General features: G+C 40.1%; 1 protein-coding gene and 1 long non-coding RNA gene across 3 annotated transcripts in view; one reads left to right on the plus strand and one right to left on the minus strand.

Annotated features, from left to right (window-relative positions):
* LRIG3 (leucine rich repeats and immunoglobulin like domains 3) overlaps positions 1-8944 on the minus strand; it is a 50681-nt gene extending 41737 nt beyond the window's left edge. Inside the window, exons 1-3 of one of the 2 annotated variants that reach the window (XM_010337260.3) lie at positions 8388-8944; positions 2636-2707; positions 2362-2436 (exon numbers count right to left, since the gene is read on the minus strand). In XM_010337260.3, the coding sequence (XP_010335562.2) occupies positions 2362-2436; positions 2636-2707; positions 8388-8623 (383 nt within the window). In that variant the 5' untranslated portion in view covers positions 8624-8944. Of the gene's footprint in view, positions 1-2361; positions 2437-2635; positions 2708-8147; positions 8310-8387 lie in introns of those variants that run through there. The other variant, XM_074402816.1, reaches the window with a different exon arrangement.
* A 44-nt stretch (positions 8945-8988) lies between these two features.
* LOC141585135 (uncharacterized) overlaps positions 8989-12086 on the plus strand; it is a 241169-nt gene continuing 238071 nt past the window's right edge. Inside the window, exon 1 of the long non-coding RNA XR_012518468.1 lies at positions 8989-9173. This is a non-coding gene — a long non-coding RNA (uncharacterized LOC141585135). The remainder of the gene's footprint in view (positions 9174-12086) is intronic.

Raw genomic sequence — 12086 nt, forward strand, 5'->3', positions numbered from 1 at the left:
GGCGGATCACGAGGTCAAAAGATGGAGACCATCCTGGCCAATATGGTGAAACCCTGTCTCTACTAAAAATAGAAAAATTAGCTGCATGTGGTGGTGTGTGCCTGTAGTTCCAGTTACTTGGAAGGCTGAGGCAGAAGAATCGCCTGAACCCGGGAGGCAGAGGTTGCAGTGAGCCAAGATCGCCGCACCACTGCACTCCAGCCTGGTGAAAAAGCGAGACTCCATCTCAAAATAAGAAGAAGAAGAAGAAGAAAGTCAAATCATTCTAAAAACTACTTTAAAAGATACGAGATTTAATTGTGGTGTACAGCAAGTTTTCAATCTGTATCATGTTACACAATTCAACAGATTTTTTTTATCTCAAAAAGTTATTTCAGAACTAATTTTTAGCTTTGATTATTTTCACATGCTTCTACATAAAAGAAAATGTTTTACTCCACACAACACAGAAATTTAAAGTGCTTGAGAAACAATGACTGTGTATTACAATATCCAATGAAGCCTCAGGCGGAACCAAAACTTATGTAGATAAAAACAACCAGAGAGGTAAATTTGTCAGGATATATCTTAGGCATAAAAACACGTTTTTACTCTCCACATTGAATTATCAGGCCTATGATATAAATTACTCTTCCCAGAGTCCATGTAACCTAGGTAACACTTTGGATGTATCATTATGTGAGAGGAACAAAGCAATCACTAACCAGAGGTACTATAACACATCAAGGAGAAAGAAAGTGAGATTACTCAGGGTGATTTCACACCCAGCACTCGTTAAAGTGAAACACAAAAGCAATATGGAGATAAGGACAAATGTTGAAGGAGCACAAATTTCTAACTTTTGCGAGGTCATTCTAGCAAGCTTTCTAATTACAGGTTATAACTTTAAAGTGTAAAACACTAGGTTACTTGTAATTTCTCACTTCCTCACAAGTTCTTAACGCTCTCAATGCTATACCATGCCAAAGAGTAGACTGCTTGTCCTGTCCCACCCGGATTTCCAAACTGCACTGCGAATCCTCTCAGCCATGAAGTATGCCATGACCCTCAAGCTCTCTTAAACATACTGACAGAATCTGCCAACAGGCAGTGTGAGGACAGCAAGAGCAAAGTGGAATTTAAAAAGCCCACCTTGGTCAAACAAGAGTAGCTGAAGATGTTTACGATACCAAAGCCAGGAGGTTCTCCATTTTGATTCTAACATTTTAAGCAATTGTAAAAGACAAAGAAAAAAGGTATTTATGCTAGCATAAAAAATGTTTTTTAAATACGGTGTTTATTTGTCAAATACCAACTGCTTTTTCTTTCATTCCTTTCTGTTTCTGATCTTAGGAAAAACCACATCAGTATCAAATGTCACTTAGCTCTTATTCAAACAGAGGAAAGCAGACACAGCGGCTACACTTGTGACTTAGCTGACCTGGGCCCTCAGTAAAAACAAACCTCTATAAATCAACAGATGTAAGCAATTGGGTACTGATCACTCTATTAATTGAACAGCTTTCCTGAAATTTACTGTATAATTTCAACCCTCCCAACACCTTTCCCAGAAGCAACTAACAATGGTGGTTTTTTCCTTAAGTTGCTTAAAGAAAAAAATTTTTTAACATTAGTAGCTTAAATATGTTTTTTAATTATTTAATATTAAGGTGGTAAGCTACTTAAATTTTAGCAATTAAATCACAGGTATTCTAAATGCTACCTTTAAATGCTGAAAGTCAAAATTATTCCAAAGCCTACATAAGTGCATGTATATACATATTACCTACACCAAAAATAGAGAAAACGTGGTACACCCTTAATTGCATTTGAAAACTTGTATCTGCAAAATAACCTGCAAAGCTGTCTTCAGTCACATATTTAATTTTTACTGTATAGGCTGGTTCTGTTGCCGTCTTTGAACTCTAATTTCCACTTCAGGTACCACAATTAAACAGGATGTGCCAATGGCTTATTCTCAGCTCCAATTTCTCCTCACAAAACAACTCTGATCATTCTCCACTAGGAAGTACGTAATACGTAATCCACAGGTTCCCAAGCCAACCATTGAGCAATACCAGAATTAAAGTCCTAGTCTACAGAATATGATCAGATACACATGAAGCTGGTCTCCTTGAATCTTGAAGACCAGTTTGGCACCAACAGCAAAGTGTACAGTGTGTTGTTACACGAATACATGAAATTTAGGGATGGCAGAGTTAGAGGCTAGAAAACAAGTCAACCAATTTAAAGAGTCTATCTTTATTACACCCTGAAGAAAATGTCCAAATTTTTCTTCTAAGATCCTATGCTAGTCCCTATGGAACTCCTACTCAAGGATCCTGCAAACATACATGAGGAATTCTGCTAACATGCACTTACAAGGTCAGAAGTGTAATATTTGCCGAGACTGGTCCCAGACTTGGAATGGTCGCCAATTCATTGCTGTTCAGCTTCCTGTAAGTGCCAAAAAAAGAAAATCTGATTAGGTAATCTGTAATTCATAGAGGTGAAAACGTTATGTATTATTTCAAGATACCTCCCAAGTTAAAAGTTTTGAATAACTTACTATAATCCAAGTAATCTTTACGGTTAAATAACATAAGGGGTAACGTATTTTACTCAAACTTTAAAAAACGAAATAATGAAGACTCACACTTCTCGAAGGCTTTGAAGGTGGCTCATGGAACTGGCCTTGATGAAAGATAATCTGTTGTGACTTAAGTCCCTATGAGAAAACAAAAAGAAAATTATAAGTCATTTCTAAAAATCACAAATAGTGTTAAATGGGCTTATGAGCTATCTCTATAAACACTAAGGAGAGCAGAAGAAATAACTGGTCTATTCTGTCCACAAACTAGATGGTAACCAAAATGCCAAATGCAAACATACAAACTCCAAGGACAAAATTAGTTTAAGGAGACTGGCAGATTCAAATACTTTAAGCCCACAAACGTTTTAAGGGATGTTTTTTGGCACACGGTGAACAGCTCTTTTGTGAAAGGGCAGGTCTGCTTCACCCTCCCATCTCCCCACTCCCAACCTGATATGATGACATCATGGTTTATGAAAAGGAGCTAATTAGGCAGGTTGCTGAAACTAAAGCCTCTATAGAAATCTTTTTATTGTCATAAATGTAAGCATCGATGTCCTTACTGCAGTCAAGAAAAAAAGAAATTGCTTTGCATACATATTTATTTCTCTGCCTTAAAGCACCAAATCATTTAAAGTATTATTTTGTGTGTGAGTGTTGAGAGGATAGAAAACAATCTGAACCCTCTGCTTTCTTAAATTCCCCAAATCTCAGTATCTGGTAAAGTCACATACCATTTAAACCACATCACCATCTAACAAAGTTCGGCAGATTGCACCGGAAACTTGTGAACAGATTTCAATCATTAAAATAAATGTGCTTCTTACTCAATAACTCAATTTAACTTAGTAACAATTTCCATAGAGCATCATCACTGCTAAAAACAATAAACTCATACATATACAATACTCGATGCTAGAAAGTCAATTCATTTAAGATTCAAAATATGGAATACATTCTAGCAAATATTCTTGGTTATATTCCCAGTATGTGTTAATATATTGATTACATGCCTTCAGAATAGTGAAATAAAAATGAAATGGCTCAAGAGTGATGAAAAACCAGGCTAACAAATAGTGGCTTAAAGCTTGCCACTGAAAGAGGTTACTCAACCCTTACTGATTTTTTCAGTGTTAAAATGGAGATCTGTAAATAACCGAAGTTTTAAATAACTAAAGTTGATTAAAGAAAAGTGTAAATTATTTGTTATATGCATAAGTATACTCCTCCTAAAAAATAAAGAGAAATCACCTCCAGAGAAGCACAGGGTTGCTTAGTTAACAATTAGAAATCAGATATCCTTTCAGTCTTTCAGTTTGTGTTTTGAGCATAAACCTGGATTCTCTTTCTCACCTAAAAAAAAACAATCTGCAAGGTTTTATTTGAAATATGTTTGCCCAAAGACCTACCAGACAGTGACAGACATGAGTAGATTTGTTCTGGTAGAGTTATAACATGAAAAAAATCTGGCACAGTCTTTAAACTATAAAAATCCTGCAATTACAACCACTGCTGTGCCTGCTCACCACGCTGGCTGGAGCCAGACACTTTCCCTCACAGCCCAGGTCAAGTCCATCTGGAGTTCATCAAGGAAGCCGTGAGCCCAGCAACTCACGTTAGGATTCAAACAAAACCTGTGTGCTTTTAGCATCCCAGACAGTCACAGATTTCCCACACGGTTTAAAAAACAACCAAGGAAAAGAGCCTTTCACCTGGGAGGTAGCCTGAGTCAACAGAAAGTCTCATTTGGACCCACTTAACTAAAGAGCATTGAACCAGCATAAAACTGCATCTCCTATTGTTTCAGTTTCAGATCTTAAAAAGAAAGGGGGAAGCAATCTGGCATTAATATCTAACACAGGTGATTTTCTTTTTAATTAAGAATTAAAAAAAAAACAACTAGAACTGAGCTCTCCATTTTAAGGATTATTTCACAGGGCAATCCTGTGAAAGGAGATGGAATGCTTAATTTTTTTTCAACTACATAGTAATGGGATAAGATTCCCCCTACAAAAGACCTGCAAAAAATAAGAAACTGCCTTTAGAGACCAGTGCACGTGGTGGAGATCCCTCATTTCTGATCCAGAAGCAGGAGCTGGCAACTTTAAATATTTCAGTCATTGCAACACACTTCCACTCCTGAGCTTTGTGTACTGTTAAAACTACATTATATGGAGGAGGAAAAAAAAAAAAAAAACAACCCTTAAATGATTTTTACTGCTAAATACTTACAGCTATGAAACTTTTAGTGTACCTAAATTTAGATTTTATGTAGTTTACATTTGAGAAATGATTACTTTCCAGTTAAGGGATGTCACATTTTCCTAAATCTTCCTTATATTGTTTTTATTGCTACACCATTAAAAACAGATTCAAGTTGTACAATGTCGATGTTTTCTGAAACCCAGAACATAAAACATTCAATACGAAAGGCAGATTCTTCATGTTTAGAGTTCCATTAATGAACATCTTCCCCACAAAACTTTTACAAAAACTTTTTGTAGTGGGGTTAATGAATGGGAAAGGTAGTAAGGTACAGAAGTGTTAACTATGTACCCAGAACTCAGTTGGCCAAAACTTGAAAATCAAACTCTTTCTATGTGGTTAGACAGACATTTCTCTTCCCACATATTAGCAATGAATAAATATATCTGAAAATAATCAATTTGCAACATTTGGTTCGTGCTATCATTTTCTTCCTTTTGGCATTTGGAAATCTGACTTCCAAGTCAAATTTTAAACGCAAATCCAGCACAACTTCTTAATCAATCCCACTGGGGCCTACAGAGCTGCTAATTCAGCAGAAATCTGGAAAGCTGAAAAACAAAAAGCCAGGCTGTAGTTGTTTTAAGACACTGATCCAAAGTGACTCATAAATCAGCCTGCTATATTCAAGTTTTAGTCTGGAAAATATAGAAAAACAGCTGTGAAAACCATAAGGACTATTACCCCTGCCCCACCCCCAATTCTGGTACAGACCAGAAGATTTATAGCAGGTCAACACTAAAGAAGTCACACCAGCAGAAACTACATTTGGGACTTTCGCCTGAGTCCTGTTGAGAACCCAAACATTTCTACAAAAGACAAATAATTCTGAAATGCCAGTGAGAATTTAATAATACTGGAAATTCTCATTGGCAATTTAGCAACTTTTCCGTCTCTGAGGTAAATAACATTCTAACAAGCATTCCTCTTTAGGTTGAGAACTGTTTAAGCACAAACTCTAGACATAAACTCTAACTTGCCTTTAATGGTAGTTGTGAGCAGGGCTTCACATAGTTACTGTTTTCTTTTTGTTTTGTTTTTTTTTTTTTTAAAGACGGAGTCTCGCTCACATAGTTACTCTTTTAAGAGCCACTTTCATTAAAGTATTAGAGGTTATTTTCTAAAAGGAGTACTGAGACAGTATTATTATTTTACAGCTCAAACTATTCAAACTTTTCACACATGGGACTCCTATAGCAATAAATCACAACCAAATAAAGTGGAAAAATACACACGCAGAGATTTTTCTTAAACTTGCAAATTCAACAAATGAAAAAAAGACACTGAACTTTGTCTGAAAAGTACTTTCACAAACTAGTCCAAAGACAAACTTTCATTATTTTGATTACCTAAGGAAAGGGAAGGCAAGATATGGGGAAGAAAAACACGCATTTTTCTACTTATATCTGAACTCGGAAATCATCTCCTTAAGATGGTTTTCTAATTATGAAAAACTTCGGCTTCCCATTTTAAAATACCAAATAACAGAGTAAGTAAAACTCAATTCCACGTGTTTTTCTCCTCCTAACAAAAGTGGAGAGAGGAGACCCCTAGAACTTTAAGTACAAACAAAAGAAATATTTACAATAAAGAATTCAGACCACATGGTTTGGTGACACCTACAAAGATGGTTAAAAGTCACAGAAGTACAAGAATGACAGAGCTGTCCAATGAGTGATCACAACGGGGTTCCTGACAACAGACTGAGTGCTTATTGACACAAGTGGAACTTATTTTCACATACATTTAAGGAATGTGGACTAGTATTGAGACAATTTACTGCTGGTGGAAATGTAATTAAAGACTGTGCTAACCAAATAAACTCTAATTTGTTTTTAGTGTGCCACCAAATTATCTGCAAAACAAAATCCTAATTAGGTCAGCTACTTTTAAGACAACGTTTAAGTAGGTATCGAACCCCTTTTGGTTCAACCCAACTTCTAATCAAGGGCAACGGATTTTTTTTCTAGACATCTAAATCCACGAAAAAAATAGTATTGCACACTAGCATGACCACAATAGACAACCTAACATGGAAAAACTATTGAATACAAGTTTGATTCCGTGAATAAGCTAAGCATTTCTAAACACACTCCAGGAAGCACTGTATTCATTTTCTCTTTCTCATCCCTCTATTATTCCTAAGTGTTCACCTCCAGCCATTCAATGTTCAGTTCCATATGTTGTCAATAGAGCCATTCACATTTCATGAATAAGGCAGCATGACCTCCACAAGAGGCAACTGAACAGAATTAGCCACAACTAATTGAAAGTCTTCCTGCTTTCGGTTAAAGCCCTTATCTCTTCCTTCAATTGTAATAAAAACTACTAAATAAAACATCCCATCATAAGAAATTAAACATCAATCGAATACTCTGTTAAACTAAGACGTTAAAAACACAAATAATACATTTTCTGATGGCCAACAATTCTACATTCACAAAAGTTATTTAGATTAGCACAATAATTTAAAAATATAGCTTCTTAAACACCTGACCAAACCTCCTATCACGATTAGGGCACTAGTACAGTTCACTAGAATTGTTTTAAGAACTTAGAACTTTTATTGCAAAACAAGATTACGTATGAACTGCACTTTATTTTCAACAGAACAACTACTTAAAAAAATACAAGTTTTGATTGTTTACTTTATACAGCACTCCTCCAATTTTAAAACTGGGGACTGAGGAAGAATAGACAGATGACATTTGGAAAAGATCAGCATTTCCAACTAAATTACATTTTTTTCCTTGTTCTTCCACGCAGTTGGCAGTGATTTCAGGTTTTCAGACTCCAGCTGCAATCCAAAAACTTGCATAACAGCACTCTGCGCTCTCCCCTAAACCGTCTGGGCGTGCTGAGGAGCTACAGAAATCACGCCCTTGATTCTGGATAATCGGGTTCCTCCCTTTACATAGCTACTGACCATTCTTTACAATCTGGTTGAGGAGTAGGAACTTACGGTCTCCTAAGGTGAAAGCAAGCAGAGGGAGAGCAACAAAAGTACCTCCCCCGTAACTTCAATAGTGACCGAATTCTGTTGAGGGGGCTTCCCAAATGCAAAGCCTGACTTTAGTTACGGGATGGAAACAGAAAAAGGAGTCTGACGCAGCTAGAAACTAAAACTGAACCACAGAGCTAGAAACTAATGCTGAACTTCGGGAGAACAGCAAACTCCTGTTGCGCGCAGGTTGCCACTTACCTCGCCTAGGCCTAACAGGAGCGCGCATTTGAACCACTTGGCTAGCTTAGGGCGCAGGACTTCATCCCCGGCCCCTGGCGTAGTCAGTTACCCCCTCCCCTAGCCTACCTGCAGCCAGTTAGGAAGCTCCAAGAGCACGCAAAGCACGTGGAAGGGAAACTGAGGCCCGGACAGTTGTTTTACCACGCCCACGGGCGCCGCAGTCTGGGCCAGAAGGAGCTACCCGGAAAAAAAAAAAAAAAAAAAAGGCTATGCACGCCGAACCCCAAGTAACCAGGCCCTCTCCGGATCCAGTTTTCCAGAATCTCCAGCGGCCCGGCCCCCTCCTCCCGCGGAACGAATACTTACAGCCGAGCTACCCAGGGCGGGAGCGGCTCAGGAAGACGCGCTAGCCGCTGACGACTGCAGTCCAGCAGGTCCCCGAGGCAGCGGCAGGGAGCGGGGCACTGGCGCTCGGCGGCTATCCCGGAGGGGTTCCCGAGTGCCCCGCGGCCGCCACCGTCCGCCCGGCCCGCGCGCCCCAACACCGCGCACAACAGCAGCCACACAGCCGCCGCGCGCGCACGGAGGTTCGGCGCGCTCATCGCGGTCCAGCGGCCTCGGTCTCGGTCTCGGCCCGCCGCTCCCAGCCGGCGCGCGCTCAGGGCCCCGCACAGACTTCCAGCCCAGGGTGCACGCCCGTCCTCCCGGCCGCGTGCGCGCGCTCCGCCCTCGCGCTGGCGGGTCAACTCCTTTTACTCCCGGCGGCGAAGCCCTTTCATGCCTCCAGGCAGCAAGAGGGAAACTGAAAAGAACTGCCAACTGCGACAGAGCTGCAGCCTGAGCAGCGTCGGCTCGCCGAAGCCCCTTCTAGCAAGCAAAAGAAACTTTTTCGCCTGCAACCCGCAGCGCGGCGCGAAGTCCCCGCGCGGCGGAGCAGCGAGGCGGGGCTGGGAGAGGCCGGCGCGCGCCCATTGGCCGGCCGGCTGCGGGCGTCCCCGTGGCCACGTGACAATAACACGGCTCCAACCCGGGGCCGGCGCGCGGGAGAAAGTGGAGCTGAGATTGTAGGAAATTCGGAGTTATATTTTCCAGCCTCTCCAGCCAGAAGTCTCCACTACGTCGTGGGAAACATATATCAAATGGAGTTGAAAGGTAAAAGGGAGTGAGCAAGTACTAGGCTAGCTCTCGGAGTTGGAGATATTTAGGAGAACTTCAGGGAAGTAAAGTTTAATTAGCAGTGTTTTCAGGAAACCTTTCAATTTCAAATTAAAGAAGCTGATAAATTATCCTACCATCCGCAGTTGAAACGGTGGTTTAAATGAAAACAGTTCTTTTAACGTTAACGCTGGCTTCAAAAGTAAAACAATAATAAAACTTAAAACTCGCAGTTTTGGAAAGTGTATATTGAGTTACAAATAGCCAGCCTTCGTGCACTGGATAAAGCTGGGCGGGGTAGGGGATGGGGATGGACCTTCTAATAGACCGCGCTAGCAGTCAAAGATTCCAGGTAATGGGAATAATAAAAGTAGTCACAGTGACATTTCAAAGTAAAATGAAAACTAAGAACTTGGAGGAAAAAATTAGTATATGCACCTTGGTCCACTTGGGCTTTGAGTAATGACACATCTTGATTGAGAATGCTACCAGGGTAAAAGTACTTCCCTGCCTTGCCGCAGGATGTTGAAACTGATGGAGACCCCAAAGATCATGCACTAAGGGGCCTTCCTCTTCTGGGTAGGGAAATAGTCCTAGAGAAGGTAACTAATGTGTGTGTGGCAAAAAATAAAATAAAATAATATAAAAAGTAAAAATAAAGCAAAACGAAAAAAACAAACCAACCAAAAAACAACCCCTGGAAGCTTAAAGTAAGTTTTCACTTCGGTACGTTGTTTATTGCTATCTGCCCAAGCATGTCTGTCCTTGGAGTTACAAAAACTGCTCATGATTGGGGAGTGGAGATAGCTTGTGGAGTTGAGACTTTAACCCTGACTCTAATGCCCATTGATTTTCACTGTAGCTAATCACTCCCATTCATGGGGGAGGAAAAAGACTCACTTTGAAGTTGACACACCCTGTTTTAGATATGGCACCCCATCTTATTTCCAGCTACCATTAGCATCAACCCCATTACCTTTTTGGATGATGTATAATTAGAAAATATCTATAATGATGGCACCTTGGTTTTGAATTTATGATTTTGCCTGCTTGGGAGTGGACGAGAAACGCTACAGTCATGGTAAGGATTTTCCAGCAGCTCAGTATCCCCAATCCTTTTTTTTTTTTTTTTTTTTTTGGAGAGGGAGTTTCCCTCTGATGCCTAGGCTGGAATGGAGTGCAGTGACGAGATCTTGGCTCACTGCAACCTCCCCTTTCTGGTTTGAAGTGATTATCCTGCCTCAACCTCCCAAGTAGCCAGGATTACAGGTGCCCACCACCATGCCTGCTAATTGTATTTATTTATTTTATTTATTTTTTAGTAGAGACAGGGTTTCACCATGTTGGCCAGCTGGTCTCAAACTCCTGACCTCAGGCGATCCACCCGCCTTGGCCTCCCAAAATGTTGCGATTACAGGCATGAACCACTGCACCCGGCCCTCCTATCTATTTCATACAAGGAAAATTAGGTATAGTTCATTGAAGCTTTTAAAAAGAAGAAAGATTCCATTATACACATGCCGTTATGCATAAGCATGGTGGCATCAGTATGGGGCTTGCTCTTGAGACATGAGACACATGACAGGGATATAAATGTGCTACCATTTTGGGGAGTTGGGGCTCATTTCCTTTTCTCATTCTTTAGTCTCCTTGTATCACTTCATCTTTTTTCATGAATTCCTTTTACATTTACATGCTGACATATACAACATCCATATTTCCAGCCTGGGTCTTTTTCCTAAATTTGAAATCCATATGTGTGATTAACCACAGGTCATTAAAAATTGGAGGTTCAAATGTAACATACCTAGAATTAAATTTCGCCACCCTTGAAACTGACTCCTTTCCTCCTAAATTCAGTCTTAAAGCATGAATACCTCCCTCCATCCAGATGACTGCCCCGGAAACCTGAAAGTCATCTTCACTTACTTCATTCTCCCCACCCCCACACCACCACATTCAGTCAATTAGCAAGTCCTGTTGAAACTAGCTCCTAAATGTATCTTCTCTCCATAGAAATTATGCAAATCCAGACCACCAGCAGCTGTTACCACCTATCCAGCATTCTACTCCTTTCTCCACAAGACAGTCAAGTGACATCTCTGAAGGTCAAATCTGAGCCTGTGACTCAACTGACTAATTCTCTTCATGGGTTCCTAGCGTCTTGAGAATACAGTTCAAAGTCTTTAAAGTTCAAATTCTTTACAGCATTTTTTGTTTTTTTTTATTTGATTTTGGTGTTGAGCCTCTACTTACCTCTTGAATTCATTGTCTTTCATCATTTTCCTACTACTCTAGGAGCTACTTGCAATTCTCTTCCCAGCTGTGCTCTTGCCTTCAACCCTCTTGCAAATGTTTCTTCTGTCCAAATCATTCTCTGCTCCTCTTCTGCCTGGTTGATCTGCCCTTTAATTTAGGCGTTCCTCCTTTGGCAAACACTTCCCTGAGTCCTGTTTAACTATCTAACCCTCCAGTGTACTTCCAGCACATCAGTATTGGCTGGAATATAATAGACCATTTTCACTCCGACCCCTAGATAATACTTAGAATTTTCTGGTAACCACAAATCTCTTATCACCTCTAAAGGTTTTACCAGCTATTGTGAAGTTAAATTACTTAAGTTTTCAGTATCCCAGTTTCTCAGTCTGTAAATTGGGAACACAATTAAAAAACTATCTTGTTCGGCTAGCTTCCATTTTATCAGCTCACTGAATTAGCAGTCACTCTGTTCTCTCTGTACAACCTACTGACTGATCCTATGACCAGCTGAAATCTAGAAACTACCAGGCCCTCCCTAGAACAGCCTTTACATGTCTGCTCCGCCCTGTCAGGTGCTGATCCACAGTAGTTCCAGACTTGTTTATATCTATTATTAATTTACATAATTAAATATTGTGTAAACCAGATAAA

This window comes from Saimiri boliviensis, chromosome 7, assembly GCF_048565385.1.
Source record: "Saimiri boliviensis isolate mSaiBol1 chromosome 7, mSaiBol1.pri, whole genome shotgun sequence".
Lineage (NCBI taxonomy): Eukaryota > Metazoa > Chordata > Mammalia > Primates > Cebidae > Saimiri > Saimiri boliviensis.